This window comes from Nerophis ophidion, linkage group LG05, assembly GCF_033978795.1.
Source record: "Nerophis ophidion isolate RoL-2023_Sa linkage group LG05, RoL_Noph_v1.0, whole genome shotgun sequence".
NCBI lineage: Eukaryota > Metazoa > Chordata > Actinopteri > Syngnathiformes > Syngnathidae > Nerophis > Nerophis ophidion.
In genome coordinates, this window is record NC_084615.1 from 61,548,992 (window position 1) to 61,573,028 (window position 24,037).

Here is a 24,037-nt window from a genome sequence, read left to right on the forward strand (position 1 = left end):
TAAAAAGTGGATCCCTTTGGTAGAATGGAATGTGTCCCAGGGTTTAGAGGAGGAGGGGTTTGCTTCTTACAACGTTATTATGGCGGGTGGGACAAGATGCGTATGCTCAAAGACGCTCTGCAACCAGGGTGTCCAAAGTGCAGTTAAGTTAAAAGGCCATTAAACAAACCAAAAAACTAACCATATAGCCTGCAAGTTTACTTGTTACTTTAGTTCATGGGTGTCAAACTCTGGCCCGCGTGCCAAATTTGGCCCTTGAGCTGATTTTAAATTAACATTAGAGCTGGCCCACCGGTATTATACAGTGGTGGTGCTAATGCCGCTAATACTCATACATTCCAACACTCCCGATTTTCCCGGGAGACTCCCGAATTTCAGTACCCCTCCCGAAAATCTCGTCACGTCGTCAGGTCCGCTTTACCTCCTTACAAACAGCGTGCCGGCCCAGTCATGTGGCTTCTACTCACACACAAGTGAATGCAAGGCATTTTTGGTCAACAGCCTTACAGGTCACACTGAGGGTGGCCGTATAAACAACTTTAACACTGTTAAAAATATGTGCCACACTGTGAACCCACACCAAAGAAGAATGACAAACACATTTCGGGAGAACATCCGCACTGTAACACTACATAAACACGACAGAACAAATACCAAGAATCCCTTGCAGCACTAGCTCTTCTGGGACGCTATAACATATACCCCCCGCCTCATCCCCAAATAGAAAAGAGGCATTCAATTTTTTTATTTAAATTCATTTACCATTACGGTTTGTTTTTTGAAAGTTGATTTTGCACTATAAAGTTATATAAGCCTCGCTTGTGCCATATTTAGTGTTAAAGCAAATCAGCGTCGCAAACTGAGCAATAAATAACGTATTATTCATGCACTTTCTCTTGCTACTTCAAGGCTTGAATGTTTGATTCATTTATTTTTGTTATTTTATTTTGTAATTTATTATTAGCCTGCGGAAAAATTGTTTATTTTGATATTTACTTCAGAAGGCAGCAAAAAGAAGAGGCATTTAATTTTTATTTGAATTGTTTTTGATATGCCATTGAGATAGGCGCCAGCGCCCCCCGCGACCCCAAAAGGGAATAAGCGGTAGAAAATGGATGGATGGATGGATGATATGCCATTGATATTATTTTAAATTATTATTATTTTTTGAAACTCGATTTTGCATGTCACTATAAAGTTATATAAGCCTTGCTTTTTCAATATGCAATGCAAAACTGGTTTGGGTTTCTATTAAAAGGTTAATTTGTTCAACCTTGGCCCACGGCTTTGTTCAGTTTTAAATTTTGGCCCACTCTGTATTTCAGTTTGACACTCCTGCTTTAGTTGCAGGAGACACGGGTTATAACAAACTATATCACACATAAAAGTGTGTTTATGTACGATAAGTATTGTATTTTGCCATTAAAATCCGGACATGAAAACCAGGCATTTTTTTAGAGTCTAAAAAAAGAAACATGCAAACCAATAGGTGGTGTCAAACATCTTCTCCCCAAAGAAGTCAGAGCTTTTTTTCCATGACACTCACACACTGGTGGCCCAAAGAGATGCAGCGGTGACAACTTTTAAGTGTCTTCAAGCAAATAGTAGTTATCCCGTCAATTTAAGACATTGGTGGCACACTAGCTTGTAATCAAACAGCTTAGATCAGTCGTTTCATCAATAACGGAAACCCGATTAACAATTAATACACAATCAAATTCAAGAAAAAAAAAAGATTCAGTAGAAAAAATAACCTAAGCAGCAAAAATTGTATTGTACAAAAAACAAAAACAAAAAAACAGGTCTTGGAAACATAGTTGGGTCATTACAATAATTATCAAAATCAACAGTTTTACTTTTATTGGTGACACAGTTCAACACAATGAAAATGATCGATTAGGAAAAAGTTAGATTTATATTCTGTTACTTCACTTATTTATTTGAGTGTAACTAATAAAACATTTTAAAAATCCGGAACGCATGGACAGCCCGGAACTTTAAAATCCAGTCAGTCAGTCAGTCAGTCAGTAAATGAGTGTTTAATATTGTTGTTATTTTCTATGTTAAAACGTTTTAAAAGTGCAATTTCAATTATGATGATGTGCATTTATTAGAAAAAAAAGAATGAAAAGTATGGCAAGCATATAAATTGTTAAACTATTTTCCCTAAGATACACATTGAGGCTGTAAATTTTTTTATTCGATTACTTGAACAAGCGAATCAACAGATTACTCAATTACTAAAATAATTGATAGATGCAGCCAAAGTCTTCAATACACTGAGTGTAGCTTTTAGTTTTGGAAATGATTGTTGTGGGAAGGTAAATGACCAGAGCTAGTAAACTTGTACTAGTAAGTACTGACAGTAGTAGTTGCAATTGACTTAATGTCTGTAAATTCCCGTTGTGATTTGTGGAGCCCTTTGAGACACTAGTGATTTAGGGCTATATAAATAAACATTGATTGATTGATGTATTCCTTTGGAATGTTTTGAACTTTTAAGAGATGTGGAAACTTATACTTGACAGTCAGTCAAAATCTTCAGGATTGGCAACAATGTACAAATTAAATGTAAGACGTAACAAAATTAAAAGTTAGATAGTATACTTAAAAAATATAATTGGTGTGACGTAGTGCTTTATTTACTGTACATTGAAGGTCCATTAAGCATGTACAATGTTAGAATAAAGGAATAATAGCAGAGTTAAATATATAGTAACATGCAGACTTTTTGGTAAATTGCCACAAAAGTTTATTTCCATGAACGTTTCCACACTTTTCCTTTACAAATATATGTACATAGGACTCCACCCAAAGTACACAAGTGATTAAATAAAAGGGGAAGGCAACACATAGTAAAATACTTCAATGGAAGAGCCAAAGTAAGGAAACATACAGTTAACTATAAAATGATATATGGTCTAGCACTTTATATTGTCTTACAATGTCTGTTATATTACCAGTGATTTACTGTATATGCTCACAAATGGAGGTAGGATTCTACAGACATGAAATGTTTACTTAGCACAATATAAATAAGGTGCCAAATGTTAGTAAGAGCGCCCTCTAGTGAAAACTCTGTAAAACTAAGGAATGTCCTGTACTGTACATTGAAACTATTGTATTGCTATGTGAAATGGATAAAGACTAAATCAAGGCTAATATTTATGAAGTACACATAATAGATTTAAACTATTAATGAATTCATAAACTCAAATACCGGTACCCTTTCCGAGACAAGACTTTGGTTGAAATGACCCTGACCGCAATAAAGCATTCAATGTTTCAATAAGGCATCACTCATTCTCAGGTCCCACAATGCAATTCTTTAAGAGCAGCATTTATGTGGCACCACCCAATGAAATATTTTCAAAATGTTTCCTCCTAAGAAAACCCTGTTCAAGTTTGATCATACACATCACATTATATAATGTGTGCATACAAAATCAATTAAATTGAAATGTCAAGGAATAGCAAGTACAACTAGGTTCTAAATCCTTGAGGTATACGCTGGAGGACTGCGAGCTCAACAAAATTACTCTTGAAATTAAACATTTAAATCCCAAAGGAGGAAATAAAGCATTAATTGAACATATGAAATTGTGACCGTAAGAAATTGAACATACTATGTCTGATTATGTGACGCATCACATGGGATTAAATAATACTACGACCACATATTCAAAAATATATAAATATCACCCAGGCATGTGACATTAGAACCAATGCACATTTGGTTGTGGCATTTATCCGAATATAATATTCCAAAACGTTATATTAAATGTACTCTATTCTCAATTAGTCTGAATCCAGAAAGATATTTTAAGTCAAAGCCATTCTGAAAATTAAATTCAAACATTAACTGACTTAAATTAGACAGTACTTTGGTCTGAATATTATTTGCATCAGAATAACATATTTATCATGCAGACTTGTTACGTGCTTTGAAAAAGGGGCTGTGCCTGAGAATTTTCCTTTTGGTAATTATTGTTTGAAAGACGGTACAAAAAAAGTGCTATCATCACACTGAAAAGAAAGACAAAAATAAAATAAAATTATGTAATGGTACTTCAGATACAAATGTTGAAATGTTAGGAAATAAAGCCATATCATTATAAGATTTAAGATATAAGTAAATATGGAATTCCATGAGTTGAACAAATTGAGACCAGCATTCTCTCTTTAGAACAAACAAATATTCGATGATAATAATAATGTGTTTTCTAGTAACAATTTAATTGAACTAATTATAGTCCTGGTGTGCCCAAACATGTTTTATAGTCATCATCCTTGTTGCAAACACTATTATCTTGATAATCTCTCTTTATTGAACTATTCTCATAATTGTATGGCTTTTTTTTGTGTGGAATATTTCTAATTTTTGCTTTTCAGTGTAACCCCAGCATTCTTTTGCACACGACAAATTGTGCTTGGTAAACATGAGGATCAATTGGTATTTTGTGTATCCGGGACGGCTGCTACACCCTGCAGCATTATCTGTTGCCCTGTTTCTATTTCAGACATGCGAGCCTCACTGAGCGCTGGCTAAAAACGCAGCACGATCAATGAATTCCTCTGCCGTTGTGATTTTCACTTCTCGTGTTTGTAAATGCACAGGTAAGGTAGTCTTCGGCGGTGGCCAAAAACTGTATCAGGCACCGGAAATTACCAATGTGAGGAACAATAAGGCAAAAATATTTAGACTTCAGTATTGTGTCAACGTACTGCCAGTTCTCATGCTGATACAGACAGGGTGATGTTGTCACTCCAGGTCTCTACTAGCATCAAGTTGAAAAGTAACAGTTAAAAGGTCCAACGTTACAAGGATGGACTGTTTAACACTTGTGAAGCACTACGGTTTATATAAGAGTTCTTGGCCCACTTAGTTTACTGGATGGTAATCTCATCCATACTAAAAATAGAAGGAAGTCATATTTACTTTGTTCCTATATTTTGTAACGAATGCTAGACCTTAAAGATATCTTCAGGTGCTGCATCTACCACCTTTGGGCGCCTTCGTTCGGCAGGCTTCAAGCTTCCTCCGGCGCTGTGGGCTTCTTCAAGTCCCGGATCTGCTTGATCAGATAGTTTTTCTCATCACAGAACTGCTCGTCCTCAGATCGGTCTGTCTGGAAATTGGTGAGGAACTCCACTAGCTTGGCCTGGTTCTTCAGCAAGATGTCCAGCACTGGCTGAGTCTTCTCGGGGTTTGCAACAAATACCTGTGAGATCAGAGAGAAGTCACAGTGTTGTCAAAGCACACAAAGAAAATTGTCAGATAAGATATTTACTCTTGCTGCGTGTGAATGTGCGTGTGAATGTGGTAATAGTCTCAAAGCACTTTGAATTCCTTAAAAAGGTAGAAAAGCGCTATACAAGTATAATCCATTTACCGTTTGCTCTCCTATACTACTTGGCCTGCACCATTCTGCAGAAAATACTAATCACAATTTTCTTGCTCAGATTGAGATTCTTTGGGATTATTTTTTTTTCACGTGTGAACGAACACAATGTGCATTCCTTTTAAGAAACTTCAATGGCCATTCTTTACAGGACGTCCCAGCGGGACAATCGACACCGGATGTTTTTAGAAGACATACAAAAAATTAATTCCTCCATTGTATGTTTATGTATGTAATAAAGAAAAGTCTGAAGGAAAGTCAATTAATTCATGCAATCACTTCATTCAGTTACCATGACTTGATTTACGTGGACCCAAACTTAAACAAGTTGAAAAACTTATTTGGGTGTTACAATTTAGTAGTCAATTGTACGGAATATGTACTGAATTGTGCAATCTACTAATAAAAGTTCCAATCAATCAATCAATCAATCAATCAGCTTCATCAGCCAGGGCAGCAGAGTCAACTGGCCATTGCCTTGCTCGGGTTGGGGGAAATCCTTGAGCAAAATGGCATTGTTTATTTATAAACCTACTCTTTAGTCTAATTTATTTGGAAGATACTGATATTTAGAAATGAAATTGCATGTTAGTATGAATGGAGATCACAATTTTCCCCCCAATTTTTTTTTGTCCAGCTTTACTGTATATACTGTGGTACCTCGGCTTACGAGTTTAATTGGTTCTGTGATGCAGCTCTTAACCCAAAATACTAGCATCTCGAAGCAATGTTCACAGTAAAATGTAATTATTTCTTTCTGCGACCACCAAAACATTACAATTATAACATGTAACATAGTGTTTTTCAATAAATATTGTATAAAAACAATATTATACAATCTACTACCAAGAACTACAGTATTATGAAGTAATGTAATAATAATGTATCGGATTTATCTTGGTGAGCCAAGTTTTACAGTAGTGTATCTCCTGTAAACTACTTCTTTCTCAAAGACACCATCAGCAGCTTCTTTAGATTTTAGAAAATAAATATTACAATGTCTGTCAACTTGTTCCTAAAGTATGTATGCGTGACAAATTGCCCCATCAATGATTAGACCGCAAGACCAGTCTCATACAAACAAATGATACTTCCCATAAACATTACAAAACAAAAAGCACACACACCTTGAAGACGTGGAAGGCTTCAAACTGGATGTTTCGACTGTTATCTCTTAGCATGTTCATCATCATCTTCAAATTATCTGCTCGACTGATGTACTTTTTCATGACAGTGAAGTTGTGTCTGTCCAGCAAAAGTTCCCCAAGGAGCTGAAAATTATTTTTGAACTTTATTATAGCCGAAAAACAAAAGCTTAGACATTTTTGATTTATGTTAAACCGGGGTAGGTGTTACCTTCAAAGACTGTCGTTTGGTGACATAATTTTCAGAATGCAGGAGCTTTTCATATTCTGTAAAAACCTGGCGAACACATTAAAGGAATGTTAATGTTTACTTTCTTGAGCTGTGCTAAAATAGTGCATTTGCGTACTTACCCGTTCATATTGGGTCTCTAAGAAATCAGCACACATAAGCTTGTGTCTTGTGAGCAGATCCTGCCAGGGTAGAAAAAACAGGATGTTAAAAGACGTGTTTGACAAAGTTGGACAGAGAGAATTTTGTTCATGCATACCTTGAATGATGCAAAAGCATCTGAGGCTATGTCGAAGGTAGAGAGTTCCACATATCGGAAGAAACTGTAGAACTCTTCAGAGAGGAGAATCGTCTTCGCCAATGGCTCGTGGCGGAGACACTCCCTCAGCATCATTCCACAGTTCAGAGCCACTTCTGCATTCTCATAACTGTACATGTGCACACAGGCAGTCAGTACCAGCTTATCTTCATGAGGGTTAAGCAGGTCAGACATTTTGGAAAGTTCGCTGACTTGTCTGCATACAACAATAAAATCTTACTTCAGCTCAGTGAGCATCTGAAAAGGTGTAATTTATTTGTTTTATAACGCCACCACAGATAAGGATGGGCAATATGGTCTAAAATCTATATTGAGATATACAATATATTGCAGCCTCCTGCCAGAACAATATACATCACAATATATTTTTAGGTATGTAGAGGATAGACCCATTTCAAAACAGGTTAAACAGGTTACAAAAGCTTCTAATTTGGAGGCTGACATAGGCAGTAACATTGTATCATTTTCGGCTGATTTATTTCACCAAAAGTTTTATTATTCTACTTGCTAAATCACTGTTAATGAATTATTTTGTGTTGTAACATGTTTCTATTTGCATTTGTGTTAAAATATAATAAACATTTATTTTTCTGTTGTTTTGATATTTTACATTAGTTTTGGATGATACTACAAATTTGGGTATAGATGCAATACCAAGAAGTTGCAGGGGTAGTATTGTATACATTTTGATCACATTTATAATCAGACAAAAACACAGGATGGTGGTGTAACAATATCAAACAAATATTTAAATGATTTCCTATTACTGGGTCTGATTTATATATTTTGTTTTGTGTCCTTAAAGCCCTCCTGTACACATGGATGTCCTAAGTTTGTTAAGAATAATGACAAAATATTTTGTGATGATAAAAAAGTATCAATATATAATATAATATAAAATATAATACCTGGTGTCATTACTTTTGTTATTTGTGTTGAGCAACCCACCTTTGTCGTCAACATACATCGGTTACCTTCTTTTTACCCTTGTATGACCATTTTCCACTTCCTTGAATGCTGTGCGGTGTTAACAACAGTACTTTAATGTATTTCTGTTATTGGCAAAGTAGATAAACAATAATCAAATGTGTTCTGCACAGGACCCAGGTTCTCAGGAATACACAAACTAAGAATCATAGTGAAGGGAAAAGTCCTGCCTCCCCCGGTCCTTAGCTTTCTGTAACTTTGACCCCCCCAGAACATCCCATCCATCCATTTTTACCGCTTGTCTCTTTTCGGGTCACGGGGGGTGCTGGAGCCTATTTCAGACACAATGGAGTTGAATATCCCTGATCTAAACTCCACACACTACCCATGAGCCTGCCCTCACAGTCTTATGAAAAGGTTTTGACTCTTAGACAAATACAAATGAAAGCTATTGGTTATTGCAGTTAATTAAATGTTTTTGAATACAGCAAATATTTCTAAATACCAACAAAATACAGGTCCAGCATCAAAAAATATACTGTGTTCAGTCTTTAGGATTCCACTGTAAATTTATTACAACTGAAGCTTTGCTATGTGACCATGGAAAGAAATACGGTAAACATTTCCATGAAGGGGGATTTATTGCAGAACACTGTTGTTGTACTTGATTATTTGATCTGGGTCATGCAAATGAAGCTGACAAAGAGGGACGTTATTGACCGTCAGACAGCAGCCGCAGCTGACTCTATATCTCATTACAGCTTAAAAATCCACAACCCAAGCGAGATGGTTTCATTTTAGAGTGCCATAAAAACAGCTTTTTTTGTTCAACACACACAAGTTCCTGCTCGCTGCATGTAGGGAGCTGTTGAAACATATTCTGCATGGCTTAGAAATTCACAAGGCATGTGTCTGAATAGTGTTTCAACAAGTACATTCTAATCCTAAATTAACACATTTGGCCTCCCCGTGACTGCGTGGGTTCCCTCCGGGTACTCTGGCTTCCTCCCACTTCTAAAGACATGCACCTGGGTGATAGGTTGATTGTAAACACTAAAAATTGGCCCTAATGTGAGAATGTGAGTGTGAATGTTGTCCGCATATATGTGTTGGCCCTGCGATGAGGTAGCGACTTGTCCAGGGTATACACCGCATTCCGTCCGATTATAGCTGAGATCGGTACCAGCGCCCCCCGCGACCCCAAAGGGAATAAGCAGTGGAAAAATGGATGGATGGGATAAGTTAACATTGGTTTCTCTTTGCATGTTATGAGGTGAACGTACCCTTTTAGAAGCATGAAGAGGATCTGTTGGTGCGTGGAGATGTATTCCACCGTCGGAGTGCGGGTGCCAATCTGTCGTCTCACAATATTACTGAACAAATGAACCACATCTTTCTTCCCCTGTGTAACAAAAAAAAGAAACCACTAAGTTAAATGGTCCTAATGACATGAACAAAACAGTTTGCTTAGGCCTGGCGCACATAATTGTTCGCAAAGGGAGGTAAGTACCAAAACTCGGTTCCATAATGGCACTTATGAACATGTAAACATGAGTAACCAGACTGAAAAACTAATTCGCTATTGTGTCATTTCTGCGCTAAATGTAGCAAATTTCATTTAGCTATCTGAAAAGAGTGCAGTTCCCCTTTTAAGTACAGTCAGCCGAATGACAATGAAACAAAATGACATGAGTCAGCCTTTTATTGGCATGCACAAAACACCTATAGTTCTTACAGTACAGACACAATCTATACTTCCAACTTACTAAAAAACTCTTCTTCACTCTCATGCTGGCCTCAACCCAGCAATGCAAACATTACTGCCCCTAAAGCCCAACCTATGAATGACTGCTCAGAACCTTACACAATACTGTGATCCTGTCTCTTCACAACTGTGAAAACTAGCATATTTTCAGTGTTCTGTATTACTACTGCTTTTGTTTTAATAACTATGACAATGTGTTGTGGATTTTAGTTCATGCAGGTGAATGTATTACTTGTTGCATTTAAATAGTGGCAGTATTTAAATTACTGTTTTGTTCAAGTTGCATGTTCTAAATTTCAGTAAAAACAAAAAAAAAGAGAAAATAGGTATGATTTACTTCTTTAAAAGCACCGGCTTAAACACCGGCACCGTTTCGCCAAAGGTATAGCTTATTATGTCAACAATATCCATTCCTACCTGCGAACCCATACTTTTTGACATAACGAGAATGTGTCCTACCTCAAAGTCAATCCGCTGCAAGTTTGCAATGAGTGAAATGAGGAGGTTGGTGTTGTACAGCTCCTGTGCGAGCTGAGCCACCGCTTCAGTCTGAGGTTCCTTGTCACCTGTTCCGCTAAGAACTTCCTTCAGAGAAGCTAGATTTTTAGACGCCTCCTCTGCAACCTAAGAAGTGCTTAGTGAATATTCAAGTTATATACAGTGATCATAAACTAGCGTTTATCTTTACACATTCTCAAGGCATTCGATCGGTCGCAACTGGACTGTTTAGTTTGTCTTAGAAGACATTTCACCGCTCATCCAAGTAGGCTTCAATAGTTCATGCTCTTGGATTGGTCAGATCTAAGACTTTAGATTAGTCAGAAATATTGGATTGGATCTATCTTGGTCAAAGTAGATCTGGCCAATCTAAGTTTATGAGCAAGAACTGATAAAGCCCACTTGGATGAGAGGTGAAACGTCTTCTAGAACAAACCAGTGCAGACAATTGTGATCGAATGAATACCCTGAGAATACAATGACCTGGATGAAGAAGGCAGATAGACATCTTACCTTTTCACACTTTTTACTTTCACCAGCGTCCAGCTTTTCCATGTATGCAACATTTTCCTTCAAACTCCTCACTATTTCTGCGGGACTCTTCTGAGATTTCCCAAACGGAAAAGGCATGACTGGGTAGGTAATCTCTGTGAAAAAGAAACACACCGTGAGGAAATGGCTGCAAAACGCACACCTGAGGAAAGCAAGGCCACGACTGCCGTACGTTACAGCTTTCTGGAATGTCGATACTTTATGTAATAAACTATTAAGACCTGTGCGAGGCAAATACATAAACGTACCACAATTTCTTCTAAAGAATGACAATTAACTTGACGTTTTAACAATCGCCATGTCGCGTTAAAAATATATTATTTCCGCGCTGCAGCAATGTTTTTCGACAAAAGTTGGGCTCGCTTGTGACCTACAGCAGCTATAGCTAAAAACGATGTTTAATAGTAGACGGGCGTTACAGAAAACAACATTATTTGTATAAAATACTCTGTAAGTGTCAAAACTCACCGAGCGAAAGTGCTGTGAAATTTGAAAGTTGGTATACGCTTGCTGGCTAATAGTAAGCTAGCAGGCTAGCAACTTGTCCGACTTTCCGGTTTCACGGTTAAGTTGCGTTAAACGCGAGTAACCTTTATCTCTGATCAGTATCTTTTAGTGTCTAACTCCAAAGCAACACACGGCTGTTAATGTGTCTTACGGACGACCGTCATAGCGATGTTGCTTAAACTAAATTGGGCTACTGTGGACCGTCTATCACCAACCGAGCTAGCTAGCCTGACAACTTAATTTCCCCGTTGTCGACTGTTGAAAGTCTCGTCCTCTTCTCGGTCCTCATCCCGAGTCAGTGGGTATGTTTTGACCAACGAAATGATTGACGTAGGTTTAAGCCAATCGTGTTTACCGTAAGCGACATTTGTTTTTTTTGGTTGTTTTTTTAAACGCCCACTCAAACGCTACCTTTGTTTTATAAATACATGTGTGTTTTTTTAGGTAGATCAATTCCAAACTACAAACCCCGTTTCCATATGAGTTGGGAAATTGTGTTGGATGTAAATATAAAGGGAATACAATGATTTGCAAATCCTTTCCCAGCCATATTCAGTTGAATATGCTACAAAGACAACATATTTGATGTTCAAACTGATAAACCTTTTTTTTTTTTTTTTTTTTTAAATAATAACTAACTTTAGAATTTGATGCCAGCAGTATGTGACAAAGAAGTTGGGAAAGGTGGCAATAAATACTGACAAAGTTGAGAAATTCTCATCAAACACTTATTTGGAACATCCCACAGGTGTGCAGGCTAGGGTTGGGTTTTTGCGGGTGAGGGAAGCTTCCGGAAGGAGAGACGCGGAACTACCAAACATTTGGAGTGAATTTGGCGGCGGCGAGAGTATCTAAATCTGTTTTGGCGGTTGAGCATAAGCTGTTTTGTGACTGGATCGAGATGGAAGGGGATAGTGACGGGATGTATGAGGATAGTATGGAAATGGATAGGACTAGAGGGGAGAGAGGAAAGAAGGGGAGAGGAGGGAGTGAAGGAAAGGCGAGTACTAAAAGAGTGCATGAAGACGATGAAGAGGTTGATAAGAGGAAAAGGGTTATGATGGATGAATATAAGATAATTTATACATTTAAATCAAACCAAGATATGAATGACATTAGTTTGATGACTCTGGTTAAGGGATTAAAGAAGGACATTGGAGAGGTGGAGATAGCGAAGGTGCTCAGGGACGGACGGCTGTTGATTAAATGCAAAAATGGAGAGCAAAAGAACAAAGCAATGCGATTGCAAAAACTGTGCAACAAAATAATAAAGGAAAAAATCGAAGTGGGAGAACGAAAGGGGGCAAGAGGAGTCGTGACAGGAATCCCAAGAGGAGAAAATTTAGATGATCTGAAAAGAGAAATAAAAGGAGGAACTGTCACTACGATGAAAAGAATGATGGCATTTAGGAACGGTGAAAAGACTGAGAGCGAATCCGTGCTAGTGCAATTTGCAGAGGAGGTCCTACCAGAGAGAATCATGATTGGGTATCTAAGCTTCTATGTTAGAGCTTACGTGCCACCCCCAGTACGTTGTTTCAAGTGCCAACGCTATGGGCACATAGCTAGTGTGTGTCATGCTAAAATGAGATGTGGAAGGTGTGGAGGGGAGCATGAATATGGACAATGTGGAGAAAATGAACAGGTCAAGTGTTGTAATTGTGGCGGGAATCACACAGCAGCGTATGGGGGCTGCATCATAAGAAAACAGGCAACAGAAGTACAGCAAATCAGAGTTGAACGAAATATTACTTATGCAGAGGCAGTTAAAATAAGAAATCAAGAAAGTGCAGAACAGGACAGAAGTGAAAATAGTTCAAGAAATAAAAAACAAGAGGCAGCAAATACAGGAATTTCCATGGATAAACTAGTTGTATTCCTGGCTTATGTAATAAATTGTACAGAACAGGCTAGAAACAAGACTGAGAAAATCAAAATAATTGTCAAAGCAGCAGCAAAGTTTTTAAATTTAAAAGAACTATCCTGGGAACAGGTGCAAGGTGAGCTACAGAGAGTAGACGAGACCGAGTCATGTTACCACAATCCAACGCCATGTTAATTGTTCAGTGGAATGCCAGAAGTCTGATAGCAAACGGACAGGAATTAAAGGGATATATTAATAATATGAAAAATAAACCACATATAATATGTATTCAAGAAACATGGCTGAAGCCAAAATTAAACTTTATAATAAAAGGATATATAACGATACGTAAAGATAGGAATGATGGGCAAGGAGGAGGATGTGCCATATTTATTAAGGAAGATATGCATTATTCAATATTAAAAGTAAAACAAGAACTAGAGATAGTAGGAGTAGAAGTATGGAATAATAAAGAAAGATACAAAGTACTAAACTTCTATAATCCATGCAAGAAATTAGAAATTCACCAACTAGAAACAATAATGGAGCACTGGAGTGGCAATATTATTTGGTGTGGTGACTTTAATGCACATAGCACAATGTGGGGTGAAAGGGATGACTGGAATGGGGATACATTGGAAGCACTTTTGGAGGAAAAAGAACTGGTGTGTGTGAATGATGGGTCGGGAACAAGGTTAGATGTCGTCACGGGTAAAGAAACAGCAATAGATTTAACACTAGTGTCACAAGGGTTAGCAGGAAAGGTGGAGTGGGAAGTAAATAAATACAGCACAATGGGAAGTGATCACTATCCAATCGTCATTCACATAAACATAAATCATAGGACAGAAAGCACTAGGATAGAAGGAAGATGGAAGTATAATCATGGTGACTGGGAGAAATTTAGGGAAATTACCGACATAACTTTAAAGGAAGTAGATATAAATCAAGATATTGAACAATTAAATACAGATATTACAAAGTGCATAATAGAAGCAGCCGAACAGAGCATACCAAGGAATAGTATAGGGAGAAGAAGGAAGATAGTGCCGTGGTGGACACAAGAGTGCACAGATGCAATACAAGAACGGAATAGAGCATTTAGAATATTGAGAAGAACACATAATTTCCAAGACATGATCCAGTATAAAAGGCATCAAGCTAGAGTAAGGTATGTTATTAAAAAAACAAGAAAACACCATTGGAGAACTTTTTGTGAAACACTAAATAGAACTACTCCTTTAAGCCAGGTGTGGGGAATGATCAAGAGAATGTCAGGGCTCAGAAAAGAACATAAAAATCATGTGATGAAAGATGGAATGCGGAGTGTGGTAGGAAATAAAGAAAAAGCAGAACTTTTAGCAAAAACCTTTGTTAAAGTGCACAGTAATGATAATTTGAAAAATGTAGAAAAACAAAAGAGAGAAGAAACAATTAGTGTAAATATTGAGGAAATGAAGGAAGACAACGATAATAGTTTTATCAACACTATGGATATGACATTTTCTTTGGATGAAATGGTTCGAATTTTAAAAAAAGTTAAAAATACGACGGCAGGGAAAGACCTGGTGAGTTATCAAATGATCAAAAATTTAGGTAGCATCGGCAAAGAAGTGGTCTTGAAATTATATAATAGGATATATGAAGAAGGAAAATTACCAGATGAGTGGAAAACAGCTGTAATAATTCCAATATGCAAGCCAGGGAAAGATCCGGAAGAGGCAGGAAATTATAGGCCGATTGCATTGACCTCAAATTTGGGCAAAGTAATGGAAAAAATGATTAATGAAAGATTAATATATTATTTAGAGTCAAAAGAAATTATAAAAAACTACCAAAGTGGTTTTCGCAAAGCAAGAAGCACAAATGACCCAGCAGTGCAGCTGGAAGAGGAAATTAGAAAGGGACAAATAAATAAAGAAAGTATAATTGCGGTATTTTTTGACATAGAGAAAGCGTATGATATGTTGTGGAAACAGGGGTTGCTGATGAAACTAAATAGGATTGGGATTAGAGGAAGAATGTACAGATGGATAAAAGACTTTTTAACAAGTAGAACATTATTAGTAAAGATAGAGAATGAATATAGTAGAGAATACAAAGTGGAAAATGGGACCCCACAAGGGAGTATAATAAGTCCAGTACTATTTTCCATCATGATAAATGAAGTTTTTAGTGAAGTGGAAGGGTTAGTGGAGGTGGCATTGTTTGCTGATGATGGAGTGATGTGGAAGAGAGGTAGAAATACAAATTATATAGAAAAGAAGATTCAAAAAGCGGTAAATAATGTTCAAGACTGGGGGACGGCTTGGGGTTTAAGATTCTCTGTTGGAAAGACAAAAGTCATACATTTTACGAAGAGGAAAATACAAAACAAGCTCCAAATAAAACTATATGGAGAAAACATAGAAGAGGTACAAGTATTTAAATATTTAGGAATATGGTTTGATAAAAATATTAACTGGTCAACCCACATCAGCAAGATAATGGAGAAAAGTAAAAAGGTGTTAAATATAATGAGGGCTTTGAGGGGTAAAGATTGGGGGGCTGATAGGTTAACATTGAAAACAATATATATCACTTTAATTCGGTCTGTTATCGACTACGGATGCATTATTTATCGATCTGCTTCAAAAACTCTACTTGAGAAAATAGACCGGATCCAGTCGCAGGCGTTAAGATTATGTTGTGGAGCTACTAAATCTACTCCAGTGGCAGCATTACAAGTAGAAATGAATGAAAAACCTTTGGACATGAGGAGAGATCAACTCTCAGCAGTTTATTGGGCAAACTTAAAAGGATCCAAGCAAGGACATCCAACCCGTCAAGTGCTAATAAATTGCCAAGAAAAAGGGAAGAAAAAAATGAATAGTTTTGGGTGGATAATAGGAGATATATGTAAAAAAACACAAATTGACAATATTAAAGTGAGCCCTACAGTACCAATTCCTGCAATACCACCGTGGATGTATGAAAACCCAAAGGTAGACATGCAGTTACTGAAGAATAGACATTTAAATAGTTACCAAATAGAACAACGGATTGAGGAAATGTTTTTTGATAATATTATGATATACACAGATGCATCAAAAACTATAAATAGTAAAGTAGGAGCTGCTGCAGTTATCCCACAGAGAAATATAGTGTTGAATAAAAGAATTAGTGATAAACTATCTGTTTTTACGGGGGAATTGGTAGCAATTTATATGGCAGTTAACTGGATAGAGGAAAACAAAGCTAGGAAAGTAGTCGTGTGCTCGGACTCCAGCAGTGCATTGACGAGCATAAAAAACATAACATCAGAAACAAGACTAGATATAGTTTATGAAATAGTTCAGGCAATCTACAGAATAAATAAAGCGGGAGGTGTGGTAACATTTCTCTGGGTTCCTGCTCATGTAGGAGTTGAGGGAAATGAGTTAGCTGATAGATACGCAAAACAAGCAACCACTAAAACAGAAGTAAACATGGAGATTAAGCACAGTAAAGAAGAAGTGAAGAGCATAATTAAGATAGAACACAATAAAAAGTGGCAGGATAATTGGAATAAGGAAACAAAAGGTAGAGAGTTTTACAAAGTCCAGAGGAAAGTAGGTGTAATGAGAGGAGGGGGTAGAAATAGGAAGGAAGAAGACATTATGACTAGAATGAGATTAGGACATACATATCTAAATAGTTCACTAAAATTGATAGGCAAACATACTACAGGGCTGTGTGATTTTTGCCACCAGATAGAAAATGTTGACCATGTCTTAATACAATGTAGGAAATATAATAGAGAAAGAGAAATACTGGAAAATAAGTTAGCAAAAGAAAATATTAGGTTAGAAGTGGGAGATATATTAGGATTGCATTCAGAAAACATAGGATACAAAGCAATATACACATATTTAAAAAACACTGGGTTAAGTAAAAGAATATAGAGTAGGGATCCACCTCGGTCCACACTCCATTACAGTAGGTGGCGGTAATGCACACCAGAAGGTTGCTTGCCAACCGCCATAAAAACAAAAGAAGAAGAAGAAGAAGAAGGTGTGCAGGCTAATTGGGAACAGGTGGGTGCCATGATTGGGTATAAAAGCAGCTTCCATTAAATGCTAAGTAATTCACAAAAAAGGATGGGGCGAGCTGTCGTATTTTACGCTTCATAATGCGCCAACCATTTTCGATGGGAGACAGGTCTGGACTGCAGGCGGGCCAGGAAAGTACCTGCACTCTTTTACTAAAAAAACACGCTGTTATAACACGTGGCTTGGCATTGTCGTGCTGAAATAAGCAGGGGCGTCCATGATAACGTTGCTTGGATGATAACATATGTTGCTCCAAAACTTGTATGGACCATTCCGCATTAATGGTGTCTTCACAGATGTGTAAGTTACCCATGCCTTGGGCACTAATACACCTCCATACCATCACAGATGCTGGCTTTTGAACTTTGCGCCTATAACAATCCAGATGGTTATTTTCCTCTTCGTTCCGGAGCACACCACGTCCACAGTTTCCAAATATAATTTGAAATGTGGACTCATCAGACCACAGAACACTTTTCCACTTTGCATCAGTCCATCTTAGGTGAGCTCGGGCCCAGCGAAGCCAGCGGCGTTCCTCGGTGTTGTTGATAAATGGGTTTGGCTTTGCATAGTAGAGTTTTAACTTGCACTTACAGATGTAGCAACCAACTGTAGTTACTGACAGTGGTTTTATGAAGTGTTCCTGAGCCCATGTGGTGATATCCTTTACACCCTGATGTCATTTTTTGATGCAGTACCGCCTGACGGATCAAAAGTCCGTAATATCATCGCTTACGTGCAGTGATTTCTCCAAATTCTCTGAACTTTTTGATGATTTTACGGACCGTAGATGGTAAAATCCTTAAATTCCTTGCAATAGCTTGTTGAGAAATGTTGTTCTAAAACTGTTCCACAATTTGCTTACAAAGTGGTGACCCTCACCCCATCCTTGTTTGTGAATTACTTAGCATTTCATGGAAGTCGCTTTTATACCCAATCATGGCACCCAACTGTTCCCAATTAGCCTGCACACCTGTGGGATGTTCCAAATAAGTGTTTGATGAGAATTTCTCAACTTTATCAGTATTTATTGCCACCTTTCCCAACTTCTTTGTCACGTGTTGCTGGCATCAAATTCTAAAGTTAATGATTATTTGGGGAAAAAAAAAAAAGGTTTATCAGTTTAAACATCAAATATGTTGTCTTTGTAGCATATTCAACTGAATATGGCTTGGAAAGGATTTGCAAATCATTGTATTCCGTTTATATTTACATCCAACATAATTTCCCAACTCATATGGAAACGGGGTTTGTACATGACAACAATTAACAGGGATGTCCTGAAAGAGAATTAAAGTAAATCTAAAATTTAGCTGTAGGTCATGCATCCCGTTTAATACCAATATTCTGTTGCGATATGCCAATTTTAGTATAAAGCAATCCATCCATCCATTTCCTACCGCTTGTCCCTTTCGGGATCGCGGGGGGTGTTGGAGCAATAATAAGCAAATGTGGTATTGCTTATAGTTTTTTATTTAAAAAAAATATATAAAAAATCCAAATATTTAAATGATTTTGTGGTTGTTCCTTCATTGTGTTGATCATGAATAGAATCAGAATGAAACACATAACAAAGATTTTAAGCAAAACAACCAACCTTAACACTGTAACTATATTTATCAACTAAATAATACAAGTGTTTATTTCTATTGGATGCACATACAAACAGTACAAACATTAGGCTTTAATTCAAATCATTTAAAGCTCCAATTAATTATTCCCTGAGTTTGTAAATGACACAATACTAAACACGTTGATGTATGTGGAAATAGACTCAAGAGAACAAAAAAGATCGATCTCACCACACTAGTATCGATTCAATATTGATAATACCTTAAATCGATATTTGGATCGACCTGCCCACCCCTACTGGTAAGTTGGAATGTCAACCTTTCTTTTAGTTCTCAACTTTCAAGCACGTTGTTTTGCTTAACAACACAGGAAAGCTGCAACACTTTTAGGATTCAGTATCGCTGAGTGTCTATTTAAAACACTGATCAACTTCTGTAAAACACGCATATGTGTTTTTTAGGAGAAAAAAACATATACTTCCGGGATCCTTGTTCCAAAAAGGAAGAATACACCACACAGTTATTTCTCCATATTTGTTAGGATCAGTGGCACCGCACTAATCTGAATTTCTGAAATTTCCAATTTCAAATATGTAAATTATACTAAAAGGAATACCCAGTGTCAGCATTGTCTGATATTATTTGAATGGGCTGTACAATAAATATATATGTTCTTACAAATTTTGAATGTACAGTATATGCACTAAAATGAAATACCAGTGTTACACATTTGTGTTTTAGTGCCTCCTGCTGGCGTAGTCTCTCCCCTGTGCCCTTTCATGTTTCACTTGCTGGAGCCAATTGACCTCCACCTATTTAGTCTCCACTCATGCACCTGTTTGGTGAGGGATCCATGTAGTCGCTACTTGTGACGCCACTTCTATTCAGCCTGTGGTCTCCTTTTGTTTCTTGTTTGTTTTATTTGTCCTCTTTTTCGTGTCACTGGCTGTTTCACTCCAGTGACATAAAATATGACATTGTTTTTGTTACTAGTTTGCAGGCTTTTATAATCCTTGCCTTTCCAGTCAGGATCATCTCCTTTCATTATTTGTCACTTTTTGTGAGATTAAAAGGATCAAATTGTATTTCTGCCTCTCTGGTATTTTGGGGGATCTCCTGTGGAGTCAAAGCATAACAACCTGTTTTTATTTATCAAATCATCACATATATTTGGTAAACCCACAACAAAAAGAAAATGCTGCATGTATATTTCACTAGATTTACATTATGGGTAAGTGCAGCCCGGGTTGCCTTTTGCAACCTGTGGTTAGATTTATTTTTTTGGGTCCATGGGTAATTAGTCTACTATTACACAGAACTGAATTGTGTGAGGGGCAGCACGGTGCCAGAGAGGTTATTGCGTCTGCCTCGTGCGTCTGCCTCACAATACGAAGATTCTGGGTTTCGATCCTGTGCTTGGGATCTTTCTGTGTGGAGTTTGCATGTTCTCCCTGTGACTGCGTGGGTTCCCTCCGGGTAGTCCGGCTTCCTCCCACTTCCACAGACATGCACCTGGGGATAGGTTGATTGGCAACACTAAATTGGCCCTAGTGTGTGAATGTGAGTGTGAATGTTGTCTGTTTATCTGTGTTGGCCCTGTGATGAGGTAGTGACTTGTCCAGGGTGTACCACGCCTTCCGCCCAATTGTAGCTGAGATAGCTTATATTGCTGTAGTAGGGCCTAGTGATATATCACTACTGTTAGTTTCCTATTTTATCCTACAGCAAGAACAGAAGGGATTTTGAAAATAAGATAAACTGGTCCAAAATGGCCCCGGGCCAGATGAACCAGGGTTTTTATGAGTCCGTTGCTGGTCCGCGGCAGATGTATGTGCAGTATGAGCGGGTCCGAAGCGCACTCGCCACAGAGGTAAGGTTTTGATCATGGATGCAGAGCGGATCCAGCTCGGTCCACGACCCGCCTCCGTAATTGTCCATTTGTGCTGCAACATTTATGGTTTCTGAGGACAGGTGGACGACGATACGGGTCCGTTTCGGAGGTCCGTTCCGTCTTTTTGCTGTGTGGCGATAAGCACCAGCGACCCCCGCGAACCCAAAGGGAATAAGCGGTAGAAAGTGGATGGATGCATGGATACTTGCTTGTTTGTATCCATAATTAATTAATACCTAATTCCCCCACAAAAAATAACTGGAATATAGGAAACCTCACTTGTAGTTTCAATATTCATTTCACAGCAACACTGTTTGATTTTATTTTATTTTATTTTTTTGCTTAAAAGTTACTGAATGTTTTTTAACTCACTGCATAGTTTCAGTTGGTGTCGGAAAAAAAATATATTGTCCCTGAATCGTATCAGCAACCACAAATTCTGAATCAAATCTTATTTAAACGAATCTCTAAACCCCTAATAAATATATGAATAAGTAATGTCCCGGCAAGAAATCTGCGTTCAACTTATTAGTGATTCCCAGAGCCCAAAAAAAGTCTGCGGGCTACAGCGGGTTTTCCGTTCGGGCTCCAGTACTCTGGAATGCCCTCCCGGTAACAGTTTGAGATGCTACCTCAGTAGAAGCATTTAAGTCTCACCTTAAAACTCATTTGTATACTCTAGCCTTTAAATAGACACCCTTTTTAGACCAGTTGATCTGCCGTTTCTTTTCTTTTTCTCCTCTGTCCCACTGGAGGGGTCTGGTCCGGTGGCCATGGATGAGGTGCTGGCCGTCCTGAGTCGGGACCCAGGATGGACTGCTCGTACAGAGCCGGGACCCAGGATGGACCGCTTGCCTGTGTATCGGCTGGGGACATCCCTGCGTTGCTGATGCACCTCCGCTTGTGGTGGTTTCTTGCTGGCTCCACTGTGGACGGGACTCTCTCTGCTGTGTTGGATGCACTGGGGCGGTATAGCTCGGTTGGTAGAGCGGCCGTGCCAGCAACTTGAGGGTTGCAGGTTCGATCCCCACTTTCGCCATCCTAGTCACTGCCTTTGTGTCCTTGGGCAAGATATTTTACAAACCTGCTCCCAGTGCCACGCACGCTGGTTTAAATGTAACTTAGATATTTGGTTTCACTATGTAAAGCGCTTTGAGTCACTAGAGAAAAAGCGCTATATAAATATAGTTCACTTCACTTCACTTTGGACTGGACTCTCACGGTTGTGTTGGATCCACTATGGATTGAACTTTCACAGTATCATGTTAGACCCGCTCGACATCCATTGCTTTCGGTTCCCCTAGAGGGGGGTGGGGGGGGTTGCCCACATATGTCCTCTCCAAGGTTTCTCATAGTAATCATTGTCACCGACGTCCCACTGTGTGTGAGTCCCACTGGGTGTGAGTTTTCCTTGCCCTTATGTGGGCTCTATCGAGGATGTCGTAGTGGTTTGTGTTGTGGTTTGTACAGCCCTTTGAGACACTAGTGATTTAGGGCTATATAAATCATCATTGATTGATTGATAATGACAAAACATGAACTTATTGTTACCATTCTTTGTTACACAATGCACTGATATTAAAGGCCTACTGAAATGAGATTTTCTTATTTAAATGGGGATAGCAGGTCCATCCTATGTGTCACACTTGATCATTTCGCGATATTGCCATATTTTTGCTGAAAGGATTTAGTAGAGAACATCCACGATAAAGTTCGCAAGTGTCTGTGTTAAGAGAAAAGCCCTGCCTCTACCGGAAGTCGCAGACGATGACGTTGCAAGTTTGGGGGCTCCCCACATATTCACATTGATTTTAATGGGAGCCTCCAACAAAAAGTGCTATTCGGACCGAGAAAAGCACAATTTCCCCTTTAATTTGAGCGAGGATGAAAGATCTGTGTTTGAGGATATTGATAGCGATGGACTAGGGCAGAGGTCGGGAACCTTTTTGGCTGAGAGAGCCAAAAAGCCAGATATTTTAAAATATATTTCCGTAAGAGCCATATATATTTTTATAACACTGAATACAACTAAACGCGTGCATTTTTAAGTAAGACCAACATTTCTAGAGTATAATAGGTCTCTTATTCTTTGTAATAATGTTATGAAGCTAACTGTGGAGGGGGCGTGGCCTGCACGCCTGCAGCGAACTAGGGTGTGCCAGGACCGGCCTCAAAATCAGCGAAAGGTGTGTAAACGGCCCACCTGGGCCATGTTATCTAATCACCTGTCACTCTGTTATAAGCAGCAGCCAGGAGGAGAGACGGGGTTGGGGCTGGAGCCAGAACACGAGCGAGAACAAAAGAGAAAAATACAATATCTGGAAAGCAACTGAGGGACTTATTGGAAAATAAAACAATATTGTAACCCTGAAACAGGCTCTCATGTCGGTGCTTGGTGGTCTGAAGAACCCCCAGGAGGGCAAGCCCCACACTAACCAATAAGAAATAAATAACTTCTTACCATAAACACAACTTCTTGAACAGGTGTGGTAGAAAACAGACGGATGCATGAGAATGTTTTATATTTAGAACATTATTTTTAACACTGTGATTACAAGTGGAATTATTCATTACTTATCGTGTTCAGCAATGTCAGCTCAGATTTATCCGAGAGCCAGATGCAGTCATCAAAAGAGCCACATCTGGCTCGCGAGCCATAGGTTCCCTATCCCTGGACTAGGGGAAAAAAAAAAAAAGTTAAAAAAATAAACGTGATTGCATTGGGACGGATTCCGATGTTTTTAAACACATTTACTAGGATAATTCTGGGAAATCCCTTATCTTTTTATTGTGTTGCTAGTGTTTTAGTGAGTTTAATATTACCTGATAGTTGGAGGGGTGTGTCCACAGGTGTGTGGACACCAATTTCTCAGGGAAGGCGACGGCAGCTTCATGGACGGCCCAAGCTCAGCTTTTCTCCGGTTTTTTAACGACAATTTTCTCACCGAAACCTGCTGGTTGACATTCCGTCTTGATTCATGTTCACTTGACCGCGCTCTGATCCATAGTAAATTTTCACCTCCCGGGATTTTAAACAAGGAATCACCATGTGTTTGTGTGGCTAAAGGCTAAAGCTTTCCAAATCCATCTTTCTACTGTGACTTCTCCAATATTAATTGAACAAATTGCAAAAGATTCAGCAACACAGATCTCCAAAATACTGTGTAATTATGCCCTTAAAGCAGACGACTTTTAGCTGGGTATGTGCGTAGTGCTCATACTTCCTAAAAACGCGTGACGTCTTGCGTACACGTCATTATTACACGACGTTTCCAAGACGAAACTCCCGGGAAATTT

At 38.4% G+C, this 24,037-nt stretch overlaps 1 protein-coding gene across 2 annotated transcripts; it reads right to left on the minus strand.

Annotated features, from left to right (window-relative positions):
* Positions 1 to 2,620: 2,620 nt before the first annotated feature.
* On the minus strand, positions 2,621 to 23,959 carry cab39l1 (calcium binding protein 39, like 1). Of its 2 annotated transcripts, none has more exons than XM_061901693.1 (9): positions 23,564 to 23,959; positions 10,799 to 10,932; positions 10,247 to 10,411; positions 9,306 to 9,424; positions 7,036 to 7,204; positions 6,899 to 6,958; positions 6,759 to 6,824; positions 6,530 to 6,673; positions 2,621 to 5,222 (listed from the first exon to the last, which is right to left on the minus strand). In XM_061901693.1, the coding sequence occupies exons 2-9, from the start codon at positions 10,913 to 10,915 to the stop codon at positions 5,031 to 5,033; spliced, it is 1,032 nt and encodes a 343-aa protein (XP_061757677.1). In that variant the 5' UTR covers positions 10,916 to 10,932; positions 23,564 to 23,959; the 3' UTR covers positions 2,621 to 5,030. The 2 variants fall into 2 exon arrangements, with proteins under 2 accessions (XP_061757677.1, XP_061757676.1); XM_061901692.1 differs by lacking the exon at positions 23,564 to 23,959 and adding an exon at positions 11,306 to 11,669.
* Positions 23,960 to 24,037: the final 78 nt, after the last annotated feature.